The 18383-nt window shown below is 38.3% G+C and overlaps 2 protein-coding genes across 4 annotated transcripts in view; one reads left to right on the top strand and one right to left on the bottom strand.

Annotated features, from left to right (window-relative positions):
* Positions 1 to 1603: 1603 nt before the first annotated feature.
* Positions 1604 to 15870, bottom strand: itih5 (inter-alpha-trypsin inhibitor heavy chain 5). The gene is made up of 14 exons (XM_057324570.1): positions 15499 to 15870; positions 15361 to 15405; positions 14647 to 14810; positions 13843 to 13953; positions 13401 to 13648; positions 12958 to 13127; positions 12097 to 12213; positions 11652 to 11823; positions 11134 to 11446; positions 7764 to 8380; positions 7592 to 7642; positions 6143 to 6259; positions 5411 to 5788; positions 1604 to 3146 (listed from the first exon to the last, which is right to left on the bottom strand). Exons 1-14 carry the CDS (start codon positions 15613 to 15615, stop codon positions 2839 to 2841), a joined length of 2928 nt encoding a protein of 975 aa, XP_057180553.1. The 5' UTR covers positions 15616 to 15870; the 3' UTR covers positions 1604 to 2838.
* Positions 11731 to 18383, top strand: part of itih2 (inter-alpha-trypsin inhibitor heavy chain 2) — a 19755-nt gene continuing 13102 nt past the window's right edge. The window contains exons 1-6 of one of the 3 annotated variants that reach the window (XM_057324571.1): positions 11731 to 11837; positions 13010 to 13142; positions 13356 to 13439; positions 13765 to 13852; positions 17265 to 17537; positions 17640 to 17681. In XM_057324571.1, coding sequence (XP_057180554.1) covers positions 17445 to 17537; positions 17640 to 17681 — 135 coding nt within the window. In that variant the 5' untranslated portion in view covers positions 11731 to 11837; positions 13010 to 13142; positions 13356 to 13439; positions 13765 to 13852; positions 17265 to 17444. Of the gene's footprint in view, positions 11838 to 13009; positions 13145 to 13355; positions 13440 to 13764; positions 13853 to 17264; positions 17538 to 17639; positions 17682 to 18383 lie in introns of all 3 variants that reach the window. The other 2 variants (XM_057324572.1, XM_057324573.1) reach the window with 2 other exon arrangements.

Here is an 18383-nt window from a genome sequence, read left to right as displayed (position 1 = left end):
AGTTGATGAAAGCAGAGAAGCACAGAGTGATAAGAGAGGAGGAGGTCTGACATTTTTCCTGATGACAGGCATTTGGACTTTTTAATTTAAAGACTAAATAGCTCAAGTCTCTACCTTTGATGAACACTTTGCCATAAACACTCTGTGACCACGTCCTCAGCTCTTGACATGCCGGTACTTTATTTGTAATTTTGCAGAACACTCAAGTTTTCTTATGAAATGAAAAATTATTTGATTGAAATTATCTAGATGTTTAACTCTACTACTTTTTTTAAGTTTACAAAGTAACATGCATTATTTCATGTAATGTACATTTATTTGTTTGTATTTTATACATGTGCATTTTGATGCAACATATCAAATAATTTGATATCCATTATGAATGTATTGTATATGTATATGATCATGAACTTCATGACTTTGAGCTGTTGACTTATTCTAATTTCTTGAAATTACTTTTAGTATTTACCATTTTAAGCATTCTCGTGCAATTTCTTTGTCTTTGTTTTCAATGTTTCTTGGAAAAGGTCTTTATGCCTTATTCGGTGGTTATAGTCGGTAATCAAGATGGCAGTATCAAAGATAAAATTCAGCACGTGAAACATAAAATACATTTTGTAAAAAATAAATATTCCAGTCAAATGTTTTATGCATCCTGATTATTCTCAAATAGTCACAGAAGGTTTTTAAGTACAACTTTTTCATATCACTGCATGTGCAGCTTCATGCGTTTAGATCATGGAATATACAGTCTAGCAGAAGACTGTATATTCCATTTTACAAAATTCCATTTTATAGTAACCGTTTTAAAAGAAAAAATATATTTTAACATTTTGTGGAGGAACACTGCATGTCTTGCCTGCACCGCTTATGCGTGACTATGTTAACAATAGGAGCAGCCTATTATACTGCATTGCATTGAGTTTAGAAAGGTGGTTTACATTTTTTTTGTGTGTAAATGCACCTATGCTTTTTTCTTATCAGTAATTTGGGGTCACTGGTCATATAGAGCTTTTGTATGAAGATCAACATCTATATAGGGCTACCTACATTCTAGCTATAGGCAGTGGGATAAGGGAGCTAAGCAAACTCAAGCACGCCTGGAAGGGCGGGTCTAACAACCGTTTGACCCCACTCTGATGATGGGGCAACTACACAGTCAACTCAAGTTTCTCAGCTCTGTAACATCCACATGAGCGATCATAACAATAATTTTATTATAATAAAATTAGCAATATTTCTCCCTAATTTGAACACAACCATGACTGCTCACTTTTTCAGAGAACTTTGTTCCAATTTTTTTCCAGTCATTCTTTCCATTTTCAGTAAAGAGTTCCAACTCGTGACTTAAAGCAACCAGCTCAGAAAAAATAACATAATAGTAGTTCTTCAAAGTGATATTTCACCACAAATTGATTTTTTTTATCATTTACTCAAATGCTTGTCATTCCAAACCTGTGTGACTTTCTTCTGCGGAACACAAAAGAAGATATTTTGAAGAATGTTGGTGACTGAACAACAGTGGTATACATTCACTTCTGTTGTCAATGGTTACCGGCGTTCTTCGGTTACCAACCTTCTTCAAAATATCTTCTTTTGTGTTCTGCAGAAGAAAGAAAGTCATACAGGTTTGGAATGACATGAGGGTGAATAAATAATGACAGAATTTTCAATTTTGGTTTAACTATCCTTTTAACCATAGTTATTTTATTTGCAGTAAAACGATAGTCGCCACAAATTTACTATGGTCTCAGCAAAATAACCAAAGTTTACCATGTTATTAGAAAAACTATGGTAAAACAATATTATGGTTATTTTTCCTAAGGTTCTTGAATAATTGTTTGTGATTGGCTGACACGACTTAAAGGTCCAGTGTATGAAATTTAGCGACATCTAGCGGTGAGGTTCCAAATTGCAACAAACGCCTCACGCCACCCTCACACCCCCCCCCCTTCGAAGCTCTACGGTGGATGACACAGGACTAAGATGTCGTCACGTTTTCGCTTCTTTGCCGAACGAGATGACTACTGATGTTTAGGGCTACTGTAGAAAAACATGGCGAATTCCATGTAAGGGGACCTGCTGTGTAAGATAGAAATAGTTCATTCTAAGGTAATAAAAACATAACGCTTCATTATGGAAGGTCTTTATACACCTCTGAAGACATAGTTATGTATATTATGTTGCATTTCTGTCAATAGATCCTCCTAAAAATGACACACAGCACCTTTAAAGGGATGCGAAATTATTTTGCTGACAATGCACGGCTATAAAGTAGTTCCTGGTCTGTGACTGCATTACAGTCATTTTAAACGATGAAGTTGATGAAGTTAGTTCCCAACTCAGACAGACAGGTATTGATACTCTCGAGTTCTCCCTCACCCTTTGTCACACACGTCTACCTGTGTTACCCCAATAGATGCACAGTAAAGCTGTTACACGTGACACGTTTCAATTATCTCTGGTTAGTTCACTAAAAAGTGGATTATGTACTGTAAAAACTATTTTACATATATTTTTCAAACTTTACTATCTATAAATGCAGAGCTGATGGTAGGTCTGTTTTTGATACATTTATATTAAAAAACGAATAATATTGTTTATCTTTTAACGCCTAAAAACGATTAAGTCTGAACAATGTAAGTAATCATTTAATATTTAGTACAAAATGAGTCTTATATTAACTAAAATATATATTTGTAGATTCTTACAAAACAAGCAGTATATAGTATATATCCACACATTACTGGATATAATTTATATACTTTAAACACTGTATATGTACGGTTATGTATATGTATTTTTTAAAGTCCAGAGGTTTTTTTGTGTATGATTGTTTCAGTGTGTGTTTGTTTCATTAGCTCTGTCACCTGTGTCAAACAGATGTGACACCACATAATCGCTGTACTGCCCATCAATCAGTTTAGCTGCATTGTTCTTGGCAAACCAGCAATCTACTGTCTGCTTTCCTGAGTAAATTCTCCTGCTTTTCTTCAAGACAGTGACCGTTCGATCCTTTAGCTTCAGGGCGGGATAACTGGATACTGAGACATTTTTCTCTAGTGTTTCCGTTGTGCTGTTTTTTCCGGCCGTGCTGAAGTTTCCAGGGATATGCGTCAATGTGATGTCCTCATACAGGAACTGACCTGTGAATATAGTAATATGTGCCACATTTGATATTGTACATAAGAAATGTTTCATTAGTTAGAGATGAGTGTTTAATAGTTAGAAGTATATTTTCTGAGAGAAAACAAGTTAGAAGCTCTTATACAAAATTTTATTAGCTGCCTGCTAGACAGCATTTCGGTGCATTCCCCATAAATCCGAAAAATCTCAGAGATCTTTTTTGATTCTCAAAGACAATGAGATTCAATTGAGAGTAAACGAAAATTTTTGCTTAAAGGGTAAGTTCATCCCAAAATCTAATTTGTGTGATTTTTTTACTCACCCACATGACGTTCGACATGTTTTGAGACCTCCCGGCGTATTCTGAGCACAAATAAAGATATTTAGGTGACATCCAAGATATTTCCAGGCCTCCTCATAGACTTCATGGTTATAGTTGTTGTCAAGGTCCAGAAAAGTACTAAAGACATCGTTAAATTGGTCCATCCGCTCGTAGTGGCTCAATTGAATTTTTTTGAAGCGACGTGAATACTTTATGTGCGAAAAACACATGCAAGTGCAAGTCTTCCTCAATATCGAAATCGTCAGACATTTTGCGAAGATCAGCTTATATACAGCGTGCGTCTTCTTGTAAACACAGAGTTGCGTTTCAGGGTTGTCAGTCAGAACGCCGGCGTCTGCCCCCACCGAATGCGTATGCGTCGAAGTGCTCTCGTGAACGCACACCATAGACTGACAAGACAGAGGAGAATATATAGATTCAAGTCATTATTTTGGTTTGTTTTTCGCACATAAAGCATTCTCGTCGCTTCAAAAAAATTAAATTGAGCCACTATAAGCCAATTTAACGAAGTCTTTAGTACTTTTCTGGACCTTTAAGAATCAGAAGAATCAGAAGAGCTTTATTGCCAAGTGTGCTTGCACACACAAGGAATTTTCTTTGGTGTTGGAAGCTTCTAGTACAGACATTTAACACGATGACAATACAATATTTGTATTTTGACAACAACTATAACCATTATGTCTATTAGGAGGCCTGGAAATCTATCGGATGTCATCTAAATATCTTAATTTGTGCTCCGAAGACGCCGGGAGGTCTCAAAATATGTTTGACGTCATGTGGTAAAAAATAACACAAATTTGATTTTGGGATGAACTTACCCTTTAAGTCTCATTTCAGATATTTCTCTGGAGGAAAAGACTTTCCTGCAATCAAAAGTCAATATTCTTGAAGATTTTAACATTGTAAAAATATATATACATATAAATATATATAATACATATACCTGTATTTCTTTCACAGTACATGTGAATTCAAACATTTCTCATCAAATGTATTCAAATCTGCATTACTTAGTGTACGCCTACAATCTAGCCTGCATTTACTTTACACCTCCATATTCTTCATGTACTGTATTTTAACAATAGTCTTTTTTGTTTCTTTTCTTAATTCTAAGCAATTTTAGGAGACTCATCTGAGACTACGTTGATTCTTGAATGAAATCCGCTTGAGAACTCCATTGAGCTATGTATGATTGAAAAACCTCTGAGCAATAAGATTTGCCTCTGGGCTCCTGACACACAGGCAGCTTCTTAAGGTACACGGCATGCATTTTGACCAAATACGAAGTGTAACTTCATGTATTTTTCAGAGAGAAGGCACTGCTCAGTGTTTTCTCTTTGGCTTCTCTTTTTTTTTTATCATATTGATGAACTCGTTTAGAATCAATTGGTGAGACGGTGTAATTTTGAAGAGAATCAACATGTGTCAATTGCAAATATACAAACACTACCCATGACGCTCTTTGTTTTATTGTAGAATTTAAATTTGTAAATAATTCGTGAAAATAAAAGGTATTTGCGTCTAGGTCCCACCCATCTATTACGTCATTGTATGGCATGAAAGCAATTAGAAGATGTTTAAACAGGAAGTATAGCTTGCTGGAACGTTTATGCTGCCAAGCCATTTAATAATAAATCTGCCAAAACAAAATTACAATCCCCTTTATTTTGTCCAGATTTAATTTAGAAATTTGCCTTAAGTACTGTAGGTGTGTGATAACTATTTTACGAGGTGGCTAATTCGCATGAATCAAACAAAAACGTACGATTATTAGAAAAAACAACACTGAAGCCCCTCCCCTAACCTCACCCCTAAACGTAACGTCACTGGCGTGAAAGCAAATCGTACAAAAACGTACTAATAAATGTATACGTATTTATACGAATTAGCCACCTAGTAAAATAGTTACGGATTCCCTTGAGGTTGTGTTGGTGTGCTTACCTAACAACCCATGTGTATCCTTGCTCAGTCCTTTGCTGTTGGCGATGTAGAAGCCCAGGTGATCTCGCTGATAGGGGGCTGGGTTTTTGTAATGATGAAACAGGATGACGAATTTGATGGTCCCTTGGATGGTCACTGTGAGGTTTGTGTTAGCAATGAGTACCAGGCCCAGATGTGCAGTTTCAACAGAAATACTGGAGCCTGAAGGAAGGATCATTCGGTCACGGCCATCCAGTATGACCTTCTGTGGGGTCACCTCAATGTAGGAGCGGCTCGGCTTATTGGCTAATATAGTTATAGTGCTGAAATACGTCCGCTGTTCTTTATGACTGCCGACTGGGGCTGGAGCACCGATCAGCGCACCATTCACAGTCACACCTAAACGACACACAAACACATTGGAGATACAGTACATACACCACCATTATAAAACAGGTCAGATACAACACAGAACATATAACATCTGCATTTAGAATTCTATAGCGTGTGGAGTGTAAAATACCCATTTTATGCAATCTTAAGTTTAGAAAAGTATATATGGTTCAATATATTTTAATGGCTAACTGTTAAAATATAAATTAATATCTCTAAACCTAATCTTAATGGTAAATCTAAATGTAATATCTGTAAACTTAGGCTACTGTAAATAAAGCTAAAAAAAGAATATCACAGCTTTCTTAAATAAAACTTGTCTTTTTTGATATACAGATTTAAGGAGTCACTCGTGTTTACCGGAGTCTTTATGGTCAGACACCAGTCTGAGAATGTGCCCTGGCTCTCCATTGATGTTGAAACACACAGTGAGTTTACTGTGGGGAAATTCCACCACAAAATGAGGATCACCATCAGCTACAGACAGATCAAACATAATGTGAGACATAAAACAATCATTTTAATTTGTAAATTACAATGACAATACTTGACCATAAACCATTTGAACAACTGTTCCAATGAACCCGTTACAGTTTTTCACATGTGATCCCATGGGACTTTATATACAGTAGGATTCGCTCAAAAAATGTTCAGAAACCCCATATTTCCCGTGTGACCCTGTTTTTGCACATCAGTTTTATGTGGCTTGTATAGGGGAAAGCATACAATATTGTTGCTGAAACCTTGTATCTCCATTTTTTGCACGAATTCTCATAAATGTTTAATTATCGCTCACCCTTCATGTTTGTTGGTTTTCTTGTGTTTAATTATTGACAAAATACAGTGTTTTTTTCATTTCCTGTAAAGTGGCAGTTTTGGAGATACAAGCTTTTAGTCAAACAGTGACACTATTTAAACATTTGGAAATACCAATCTGAATTGATACTTTTTTTGCACATTTCAGTGGTGATTTATGTTATTGAAACCTATATTGTTTAAACAGTTTTGGGATTTCACTCATTACACATAGATGGAGCTGCTAATGCACAACTAGAAAATAGCTGTCCAGGGACGTTACTAAGATAACCCTAAGTGAACCAGTTTGCGCCATTAAAGACTTGGTATCTGTGCAGGGCTGAGGCTAGGGGGGCATTGCCCTTCCCAGATTTTTCTTGGGCCCCTCAAAAAGTATCCAGCGGATGATTAAAATTATTACAAATTAAATACTTCTTATTGGTATTATTGGTGTCAGTTTAATCACAGAAAAAATTGAATGCATGTAATGAAGTAGGATTGTTATATATACGGTGTCCCGTATTTTTTAAATACTGGACCAAATACTGGACATGACATTTTGTTGCAAATAAGTCAAATAATGCTTAGATTTCATGTGCAACACAAACAAGACTTCTTGACTTTGTGCTTCCCTATTTCATGAAATCATAAATGATACATAGAAATAACTCTTCAGAGCTTTGAAATTCAACAGGGCTACAATGAAGGGCAACAGTTTTACTTATCTGATGCAGGCTGCCTTTAGCCGCTTACATCAGCATATGCCGATGTACAGTGAATATTACAACACACTAACCCCCCCAATAGTTTTTCTACTTGACTTTTCCCACCCCACCCCCTCAAACACAGGTATTTCAATTAGAGCCCATACACAACTCCCAGTAGCAATTGACTTTGCTCTGATGAAGCCTCTTTTACTCGAACTCAACAAAATTACAAGCCACCCAACCCAGACGATGTGAACTGACACCGTTGCTTTTACTTTAGCAGATGTATAAAAAAGCAGAAAAATACCAGATGTTTTGGATAAGGTGACAGACTTCTTGTTGGGTTTATGACCGCCACCTGCAGATAAACAGAAGAAAAGTAAATTGGCACGGATTGTTTGAACTTGTCACCAGAATATTTTCAACCCCGTGTATGATCTAAAACAAATGTTTTACTTGTCCAATATGAATAAACACACTTGTTGCCTGGACGACTCCAGAACTTGGCTTCGGTGGTGCATTTCTATAGAGGCTCTGGGGTGTTAGACTGTTGTCATCATCTGACAGCTGATTGGATGATTCATGAGGAGGTGGGGCTTCAGTGGGCTCCGCCTCTGCTAAAGTTCCATCGACGATCACTTGCGGTTTTTCCACTATCATTTGCGTAAGCGGCGTTAAGAAGTTATAAGTTAACGAAAGATTTGTAGCATGTTGTGTGTAGTTATCTCTCTCGCTGCTTGTTTGGCTGCGGAGGCGATCCTTTAGTCCATCTTTAACACTCAGGTATCCCCACAGTCGCTCTACGTAACCATCAGCATTCGGACCGGCATCTGCCTCCACTAGCTGCCTTTCCGTTTCCTGTTCTTGCTCTCGTAAAGACACGTCTTTCTCTAGCACGATGCTTCTTTCGCTGTTGCTGGCGGTAACCTGAATGTGCAGGGAGTCTGAACTGCGATTGCTCAGTTTCCCCGCCACCACCAGTTCAGAGCCATTGAAGTAGTTTGTGAAAAGGTGTTGGGTGATGTATTCCACAGCATCCTCAGAGTAATCCACACGGATGTCAGATAACAACGGCGTGCCAATTTCATCATAGAAGCTGTTGAGAGAATATAGGTCAAGGATTGATAAAGATGGAACAGGATTTGTGTCCCAAATGGCATACTATACACTATGCACTCTAACATCTAGGGTATGAATTTAAGTAGGGTAGAATCCTCCCATTATAATAACCAGAAGTGCAAACATTACTTCCAGCAAATTATGACAACTGGATAACAATTTATATGTTGTACTGTCTATGTAAACTTTTGGCCAAAATTACTTTCGAAAGAGTATGCGAAAGTGCAACCGTTGAGTGTATTAAGTGTCCGGCATTCCACACTTTCAATATGAACACACTACTCTTACTATTTATCCTACAAAATGATGTAGAATAGTGCATAAGCGTGCGATTTGGGAGGCACCCTAGGTTACAATGGCCCTTAGTTGCTTCAGAATGTGGGTTAATAAGTCATGTATTCTTTAGGTTCAAGTTGTTGAACTTTTAGAGTGGGGCCCAATTGTTTAATCTTGTGTAAATAATTCTGACCTCTCATGGCTCCTCATGACTTTTGACCTTTAAACTTGACTTTTAAATCAAATTTCAATCATTTTTACTTGATCAAGCTGTGTTAGCTTATAGATAATAGAGAACATAAGCTAAGGCTTTTTCAGACAGACATCAAGATAGATTAAAGAACTGAATAAAATACATTGGAAATCCCAGAAGTCTACAGCTGTCTCTGAATTAATAAAGAAACAATAGAAACACAATAGAAAGCCATTCCTTCAGCATGGTGTAGGGCAGTCACCATATTCATCCCAAAAGAGAAAGACTCCTGTAACATCAGCCATTTTAGAGGCATTGCTCTTCTGAATGTGGAAGGGAATATCTTTTTTTTGGCGATGGCAACACGCATGACTAGTTACCTCTTATCAAACTAACAATATATTGACACCAGTTGTCAGAAGGCAGGCATCCCAGGATTTCCAGGATGCGTGGAGCACTCCGTTATGATTTGGGATCAGATTCAGACAGCCAAGCGTAATAAATCAGATCTCCATGTCGTGTGGATAGACCTTGCAAATGCTTATAGGTCTGTCCCCCACCAGCTCATCAGGTTTGCCCTCAACTTCCTTCATATCCCACCATGTATTCAGACCCTCATAACCAACTATTTTGACAACCTCCAAGTCTGCTACGCAACCTCGGAAGTTAAAACTGGGTGGCATCAAGTGGAGAAAGGAATAGCCATGGGATGCTCCATCTCTCCCATACTCTTCACAACAGTGTTTGAGGTCATACTTATTAGAGGAAGAAGACAGACAGTTAGAGGAGTCAGATGAAGAAAAAACGAATCCAAGTCACGCAGTCTCTCGATCAGGAAAGGAGGCAGGAGGGACATCATCTCCTTCTCAGTCAGTGGTGAGAAGATTCCACGCTTGATAGACCAACCAGTGAAAATCCTGGGAAGGCTCTACACCGCTGACCTTTCAGACAAACACATGGCTTTCTCTGTAACCACAAAACTTACTGATGGTCTAAAGAAGATCGATGAAAGTCTGCTTCCAGGCAATTCAAGGTCTGGTGTTACCAGTTCACCCTATTCCATCGCCTGTTGTGATATCACCTCATCGACAGTCCTGAAGATGGACACAAAGGCAAATAACTATATTTGGAAGTGGCTTGGCCTTTCCCGATGCCTGTCCACCTCAGCTCTATTTGGGAAGAACATCCTGAGGCTTCCGATGAAAACCATCAGCGACAAACTGGAAAATGTGAGGCTGCTGCTCGAGCTGAAAGACTCTCCCGATCCGGTCGTACAAAATGCGAATGCCCGAGTTCGTACGGGAAGAAAATGGAACACACCACAAGCGATGCATCAAGCCATAACTCGTCTGAGACACCAAGAGGTTGTGGGACTAATCCAGCACGGGAGGGCAGGCTACGGATGGACAACAGCAACCAGCATGTGGTTCAAAGCCACAAAGACAGAGAGGAAAAGGCTGATTGTCCAGGAGGTCACAAAGGAGGAGGAGGAAATCTACAGGGTCAGAGCATTGAACCAATCCCAGCAAGGGAAATGGACAACCTGGGAGGCAGTAATCAATAGGACCATCACATGGGCCGATCTGTGGAAGCTGCCCCAAGCAAGGTTACGTTTCCTGATCAGGGCTACGTACAATACCCTCCCATGCCCCTAGAACCTGTATTGCTGGTACGGCTTAGAAGAAATTTGCCAGCTGTGTGGCCACCAGAGTCTCCGGCTGTAAGACGGCTTTGACCCAGGGCCGGTATGGGTGTCCTGTGGAAGCTAGCAGAAGTCATTGAAGCGCGTTGGGTTGAAGTGCAAAGCCAGTACGGCATCAGTATACCAGCCTATCCAATTAGTCAAGCAAGGGGGATAGGCGCTAAACATCTTCGTACGGGAGAGGTCCCTGTTGTTACCGGGAGGCGAGTGGGACCTGAGAGCCGATCTTGGTCGCCAACTGAAGTTCCCACAGCAGACTGTCATAACATCTCTTCGACCTGACATTGTAATCTGGACCACCATCACGAAGACTGTCATCATGGCCGAATTAACTGTGCCATGGGAAGACAGGATGGAGGATGCGTTTGAGAGGAAAACGGAGAAGTATGCAGAGCTTGCATCTGCATGCATGCAAGCTGGGTGGAGAGCCTATACCTTTCCAGTGGAGGTTGGCTGCAGAGGCTTCCCTGGAACCTCCGCACAGCAATTCCTTAAGAATTCCTACAGACTTAAAGTAATGTTAATGTGTAAAAGCCAATAGTGACTAGATATTTCTTACCCTTTGAGCATGGCCCTGGCATCAGCATCCTCTGGGATTCTCCTCATGGTCCCACAGTTCTCCAGGGACATCCTCTCCAGCAGTCTGTAGTCCACATCATCACCCATACCAATCGTAAAAAGACAGAATTTCTCCTGCACTGCAGTTTTCGTGTTTCCAATGATGGTTGGGCTCTGGACCACGCCCACTGTGGGCCGCCCATCAGTCAGGAAGATGATAAGTGAGACACTGTTGTGATGGGTCTCGTCTTTGCTGGACAGGTAGTCCCTTAATAACGTTGAGCCCGTCTGAATAGCATTGTTAATATCAGTGCCTGCAAAAGAGATTTAAATAACATTAATGAATTAAATGAATCAAGTTAGCATAAAAGAGTCACCCAAATTACAAATTGCCATGGGATTGTGTTGTTTGGAACATACGGGTGGCTAAACAATGACATCAATTTCTGTTTTGGGGTAAACTACTAATGTTTATAATGTTAAAATGTGTAAACAGGGTGTGTTTAGAAGATTTTCTACCTCCAGTGGGTGAGATCATGTAGATGAATTTCTTGGCATCGCGCACGTTGTTGGGTGTGACGGGCACAAGTTTGCCCGGCTGCCACACACGGACGCGATTGGAAAAAGTGACAAAATTGAAGTGATCGTTGGGCCGCAGCTCGCGTAGGATTGTGAACAGAGCGTCCTTGGTCTGGATGAGAAAAAGTAAGACAACTATTGAACTTTGCCATTTCGTTCAGAAAAGGGTGTGGGTATCTGTGTTTCCAACTATGAGATCACAAGAACTAGCTGGGAAAAATGTGTCACGATATGATTTCCTCTTTAAGACAAATGAATTCATACAGTTTACTCTAAAGAGGATACTGGAACGATAAGTATGAATTTTCAGTTTACTGTGTCCGTTTACTTTCTACTGAGACTGAAGAACAGATGTGATATTTGATGCTTCATTTAGTGTATTTACCTGTCTGATTTTCGTCCCAACCATGGAGGCGCTGGTATCAATCACAAATACAACGTTCTTAGGCACGACAGGCAGGTCTTTGGGGGCAAAGTAGTGCACGAAATGTCCATCTAGAACCTGAAATAGAGCAGATACTCTTAACACACATTCAGTTGTGTGTGTGTGTGTGTGCGTGCACAGTGAGGTCAGTGTGCTGGAGGAGTTTGAAGTCTTTGGTGACTTCATCACATTCTGAATGGATTTGAAACATGTTGGAAGGGAAGAGAATGGATAACAAAATAATATGAAAAGGAATACAAAAAATGTTGACTTTGTTTTAACAGAATGTGATTAGCACAAACAAAACTTGAACGTAACAGAACTTGTAGTCACAATGCTAGGTTGCGGTGGCTGTAAAAAGGACATTTCTTGGCATTTGCTAGGTGTGCTAAGAGGTTTTAGGTCATTGCTCTGTTGTTACTAATGTGTTCTGGCCTGGGCTATTAGTTGCTATGGTGTTCTGGGGGGTTGTTTATTATTACTTGTTCACTTGACCAGCAGCCCACCCGCAAGTCTTTATATGTCGGTCTCTGAAAAGGACTCCTTCCGTTTAAGTCTATTGTATTTTGTTGTCCATTTTATTATGCAATGTAATAATATAACTTTGCTTGGAAAAGTAATACCACACCTGAGGTCGTGAAATTTGAGGTATTAAATACTGGAGTATATTCACTACACACTACAAACAAATAATGTGTTTAAACGTGTTTAAACAATTGAATACATGTATTAAAAGTTTTTAAGTTTTATATTTTTTAATGTAATTTTGGCTACTTTACATTTTTTTATTGTTTAATCTATAGTTTATTTGTATTTGTGTACCTGTATGTCCCCAATGCCCATTTCTCTCTCTACATCATACTGGACCACAAAGTCTCCCAGCATGCCATTGGTGGCAATCTTGGCCTGCTGCACTATGTTGGGAGTGAATCTGATCTTGCAGAAGGTTTCGTTTTGTTTGACTACAGTGGAAACTGGTGGTCCTTTCTTACCTGAGAAAAGAGAAGGTGTGAGTATATAAAAAATATACAGTACATGTGAATGTTTTGACAATAATGCATTCATTTTTTGATTAAAAAAATGCGTTTATGTTTATATAATACATACAGTATGTTGCATATGCATTACAAAAAGACATTTTTCTAAGTCATGTTCTTGTTTCAAATATCCTGAAAAATGGACATGTTAATTTTTTTCCAAACATTTAAATCCAATAACAGCACTGAGGCATCTGGATGGATACAGCTGGTGACCATGTGCCTTACCGTTGCCATTGGAGGCTGCAGTTTTGGTGTTCCGTAGAGGTAAGACTTCTAGATAAGTTATGCGAGAGTGCTCCACAATGGTAACGCCCACACTGAGTTTGCTGACCAGTTGCATTGGCCGAATACTGGTCACATGTTCATAACGGCCCAATCGTCTCTGCAGCAGCTCTTCATAGGTTAGGAGGAACATGGCTCGGTTGCGTCCAGGGATAGTAACCTCCATGCGAAACAACTCCATATCACCCTCACTTGACAGGGACAGAATGAGAAAATATTACTCTGGCTGTATTAACTTTTTGTCAAACCATCTCAATTTAAAAAAATTTGAGGAAACATAAATCTCAAATTTTCTTAATTATTGCAGGGGAATTCAATATACAAACAGCCCAGTGTTCTGGTCTTATAGGTTGAAAGAAATGCTTAAAGAGAAGCTTATCTTCACCTCTTCTCTGGTGAGTCCTTTTTCGGTTTGCCATTATTTTCTCCACCTTCCTTCTTTATCGTCTTCTCTTTGGCCTTTACCTGACTGGGAAAGACACGTCCTCCCACAATCCTTTGCCACCATACCAACAGCATAAAATTAGAATTTTTATTATTAAATGAGCGTAACATTCTCAAACCATACTCCCTCTTTTTTTCTCTCAGCTTTTGAAATAAACCCCCTTAAAGGTGTATTTTTTTTGGAGGATCTGTTGACAGAAATGCAATATACTGTACATAACTATGTCTTCAGAGGTGTATAAAGACCTTACATAATGAAGCGTTATGTTTTTCTTACCTTAGAATGAGCTATTAAATCTACATACACCGCAGGTCCCCAAATCGGACAAACTGCTCCACAAAATGTGCTTCGTAAATACGTTATCTCTGTAAATACCTGTCATAGGCCTAACCTAATGACAAACATCTTCTATGGTAAATTGACTGCTATTTTGGAATTTACAGTATATACTTGATTCTGGAAGTATCATTCATTTTTTGATGTGCATGCCTTGAAATCAACACAGAAAATAAATAAGCCATAATATTTCTCTTTTAAAATATGTTATATGTCATCCTTGTGACACAGTAAAGGTTTTGGTGTTCAGTGTTGCAGGTTTACAAGTGGCTTTTAAAGACTTCTAGCAACACAAATTATTAATAATATTACAGGTTTGAGAATGACCAACATTTTAATCAAATAAAAAATAAACATTTATAGATTGATTGATAGATTTGCTTATGTCTGATAAGTTTAAAAACTTACATGGTAAAGTTGGAGATGTATGCAGCAGTTGGGATGTAGAACTGAAAGACCCCTTGAGCGGCAGCCGAGTGTCGGTTTAACAGGCTGCAGGACACTGCAGTGAAAGCATAGCGGGAGATGATGGTGGTCTGGACCGACAGCTCCAGAATATGTGGTTTAGTCTCCTGGCAGATGGCAGCAAAAGTAATAAAGACCATAATTTAACCAGATACATATATCGTGGTTATAGCCAAGTGGTTAAAGAGTTGGGGTGATCGCCTCTACAAAAATGTATTATGGTAATAATAGTTTCCCACAATTGTAACTTTATCCATCACTGTGAAAAACAAACAAAAAGTGATACTCATTATTATGATGATGCCAATAATCATAATAACGTGTTATGATAACTCTTATTATGAAATAAAGACTTAACAACCTACAGAAAAAAGTTTCTATGGCAACGTTTAAAGGGTCAGTCAGTGAGCCTATGATTTGAAAGATATTTTGGCAACTTCATAGGGACTCTGTAATTTGTGACGCCTTGTCCAACTAGCTTGTATTTGGTAAACACATTGCTTAACTTTACTGAACAAATAAAACTAGCAGTTGTATTACACTGTTCACAATTTCGAAACAAAACAATAGGTGAACACATGCTTATAGACTATGTCTTGAGAATTGTAGAGTTAAAAACCGACGGAGAGCGCAGTTGTTGCGCGCATCTTTTTTTACCTTGTTTAGTGACGTTCTCACCTGCCGCGAGACTCTACGAGCAGTCTGGAGACAAAAATCAGATTGTGGTCAATTCTAGCAAATAAATAACTATCAAATTTTTATTTTTTCTATATAAAGTGCAGGAAAAGGTCCTACGGTATTTAAATCCATGTCATAAATCACGTCGTTTTCAAGGTCCTGCGAAACTTCAGCATCCTCGGTTTGGCATTGAAACAACGGACACAAAAACAAGACGAGCACTATAAGCAACATTTTAGGAGATGATAGTCTGCACTGATGTGTCTCTATAGCGGGTGGAGTAGTCGAGTGGTCGTGGTGCGTGATCAGGGCAGTTTTTGTGTCCCACCCATCTTAAGAAGGCAGTAGTAAAACGCACGCCTGCTTGCTGCAAGTGGTTGGAGGCTTCAGTGTTTTTGGTTCTAGACCTTACAAACGTTATTATTCGACGCACTTTGCAACAAGTGATCTGTCCTAGTTCTCTGCCGTGCGGAAATAACCTCTTCAGAGTGCGTTGCGCAAACCCAAATGTCTTCTGTGAATTCGTTTGTCATTTCATTATCAAATTTGACCCTCTTGTCTTATGTTAAAATAACAGTAAATTTAGCAATGCTTTGCCATTTTATAGAGACAAGTAATGTTTTATATGATATATTGTTACAGCATGCACGCTGATTTTAAGGTTTTAAAGCAACTCCCGCGCTCTTCTAGATCCTGAGCGCAAGGATTATGCTGTTGTAAGTGTGGCGGTCTAATAAAATGAACACTGTATTGCCATCTAGTGGTTTGTTTAGGTTACCGCCGGTCTGAATTTGTTTCTGTTAATGTTTTGTTTGACAGTTAGCGGGTCATCAGATCTGAAGTATGATAATCTAGGTACGAACAGCAAAGCGTTCTTTTTTAGCAGTCCCTTGTTTTTAGAATGTTATATAATGTTATTTTTAAGGACACTCTTTGCACAGTTTTATGGCTCTGAGGTTTTAAGCCTGTGTACATCATTGCTTCTTAGATTTGGGCACAAAGACCCCAATATTCCACTTAACAGCAATATTGTAGAGACACTTTAACACATGCAACATATTGAAGCGACACAGAAAATGTGTCTGAATGAAATAGAGTAACCTTGTGGTGAGAATAACCCCAGAGAGAAGGACACAGATGTGGTGCTGGTGATTGGGCAATATTCTAGGTAACAAGGGCATAATTCAAGCAATATGCTGTGTCTATTCTTGAATCAACATTTCTTTAAATTGTGTTATAGTAACATTTTGTCATTTGCTTTTATCAACAGCTATTCATTTTGTGTATTTAATCAAAATGTTTAATTACAAAATCACACATGCCTTGGTCTAAAAGAACAATTTCTTTACTATACAATATTAACAGTGATGCTGTGGAAGAACCATTTTCGGTTCCAGAAAGAATCATTTCTCACTTTTAACGGAACCATTTGCCACTACAAAGAACCTTTCATGATGCAAAAGGCTCTTCAAATGTAAAGGTTCTTTATAGAACCATTGAACCAAAAATTATTATTCAATGGCTCCCTTTTAAGAATGTATATTTTGGGGTCTAAAAAATGACGAACTTCATACAAAATTAATAGAAGATATTAAAAACAGCATGAAATAAAAAATTATTTGCCTGCTGAGGTGATTTTTAAGAGACAATGGAGACATTTTTTAAAAGATAAGCACCTTTCATTAAATATGTGTTGAAAAAGAATAAAACACTTAGTATTAATAAACACAATAAGATTATAGTCTGAAACGGAATGACATCCGTGCTTAAATTCAAAAACTTTTTCACCATATATTTAAAAATACATTCAATGGCAAAAGTGTTTTCAAAATGACTTTATTACTTCATTACTCATGAAGGAAAGATATGTTATTCCATTTCAGGTTGTGTGTTTGTTCATCTGCTGGTCAGGTTTCAAAGGTTCCTCTGCACAACAAATATTGACGAGGCTCAGAGGTCTAAGAGACTGCGAAGGCTGATCCTTTAGCTTCAGTGAGCTAGTGTTTGCATGTGGATTGTTCTGGCCATTCTTTTTTATGCTGTGAAGACTCCTTTTTGTTGTCATGAAGCCTCCGGTTCTTCTTCTTTGCGTCCTGCTCTTCTGTCAGAGCTGGGCTTTTGAGTTTGTCATCGATGGCGAGTGGGAAGATGAATTGGTAAGATGGAAAATTAAAAATTGAACGTGTGCCTCTGCGTGTATGTGTATAGCCGAAGACAGTTTGTTGAAAAGTGATTTTCTCTCTTTATCCATTTGTTAGTCAGGTCCTTTGGATCAGTACCATCAGTCTGGGAGATACAGGGTAAGTTTTCATACATTGTAAAATACATTTATGCCTTTTGCAAACACTTTTAATACAATTGGGAATCAGACTTGTGACCTTGGCGTTGTTGGTATCTCACACTAGCTACAGGAACATGAATCAACATCCATATATAATAAGGAATGTGTAAAAATGATTTGAAGCAGGTGTATATTCAAATACACAAAATAATGAAGAAATTATTACAAATCTTTATTACTGTGCTTGTTTTTAAGAAGAAGCTGTTTTTGTAAGGGTATAATGTGATCAAAGGGTCTCAGGGGCATTGTTTGATTACCAATGATCAAAGTGTCAGGAAGGGCCTATAAGTCCACCGTGTCTCTGTGATTGTGTCATACTGTACGTCATGCAAGTGTTTTCGGAACTGTCCATGAACAGCGTACACGTTGATGTAATTTTTTTAACAACTAAGGCCTAAATCATGGTAGTTAACATACTGTAAAAAAGGTCAAATTTCGGCACCAAAAAATATTGTAAAAAACATTGTTTTGTGAACTTAAATTACACATTTTTTGTGTTATATTGAATTACATCTGAAGTTGAATTTCTGTAATTTGACATGTTTTTATTGCATTTCAACAATATGTGAAAATGCTGTAAAATTAATACACAAAATTAGATTATAGTTTGTAATGCATTCATGAACAATACAAAAACATGCTTACTTTAACCATTAACCAA

The sequence above is a fragment of the Triplophysa rosa genome, linkage group LG24 (assembly GCF_024868665.1).
Source record: "Triplophysa rosa linkage group LG24, Trosa_1v2, whole genome shotgun sequence".
Lineage (NCBI taxonomy): Eukaryota > Metazoa > Chordata > Actinopteri > Cypriniformes > Nemacheilidae > Triplophysa > Triplophysa rosa.
Note: the sequence above shows the minus strand (reverse complement) of the source record. Positions and strands in the feature narration are given on the sequence as shown.

Bases quoted from the DNA above. Each gene is read 5' to 3' on its own strand.
- itih5 (XM_057324570.1), bottom strand. From the start codon at position 15,615: ATGTTGCTTATAGTGCTCGTCTTGTTTTTGTGTCCGTTGTTTCAATGC. The intron at 11,824-12,096 runs GTAAATACACTA...TTTCTCATCCAG, and splicing joins TTGGGACGAAAATCAGACAG to ACCAAGGACGCTCTGTTCAC. The intron at 3,147-5,410 runs GTAAGCACACCA...CTATATTCACAG, and splicing joins GGATACACATGGGTTGTTAG to GTCAGTTCCTGTATGAGGAC.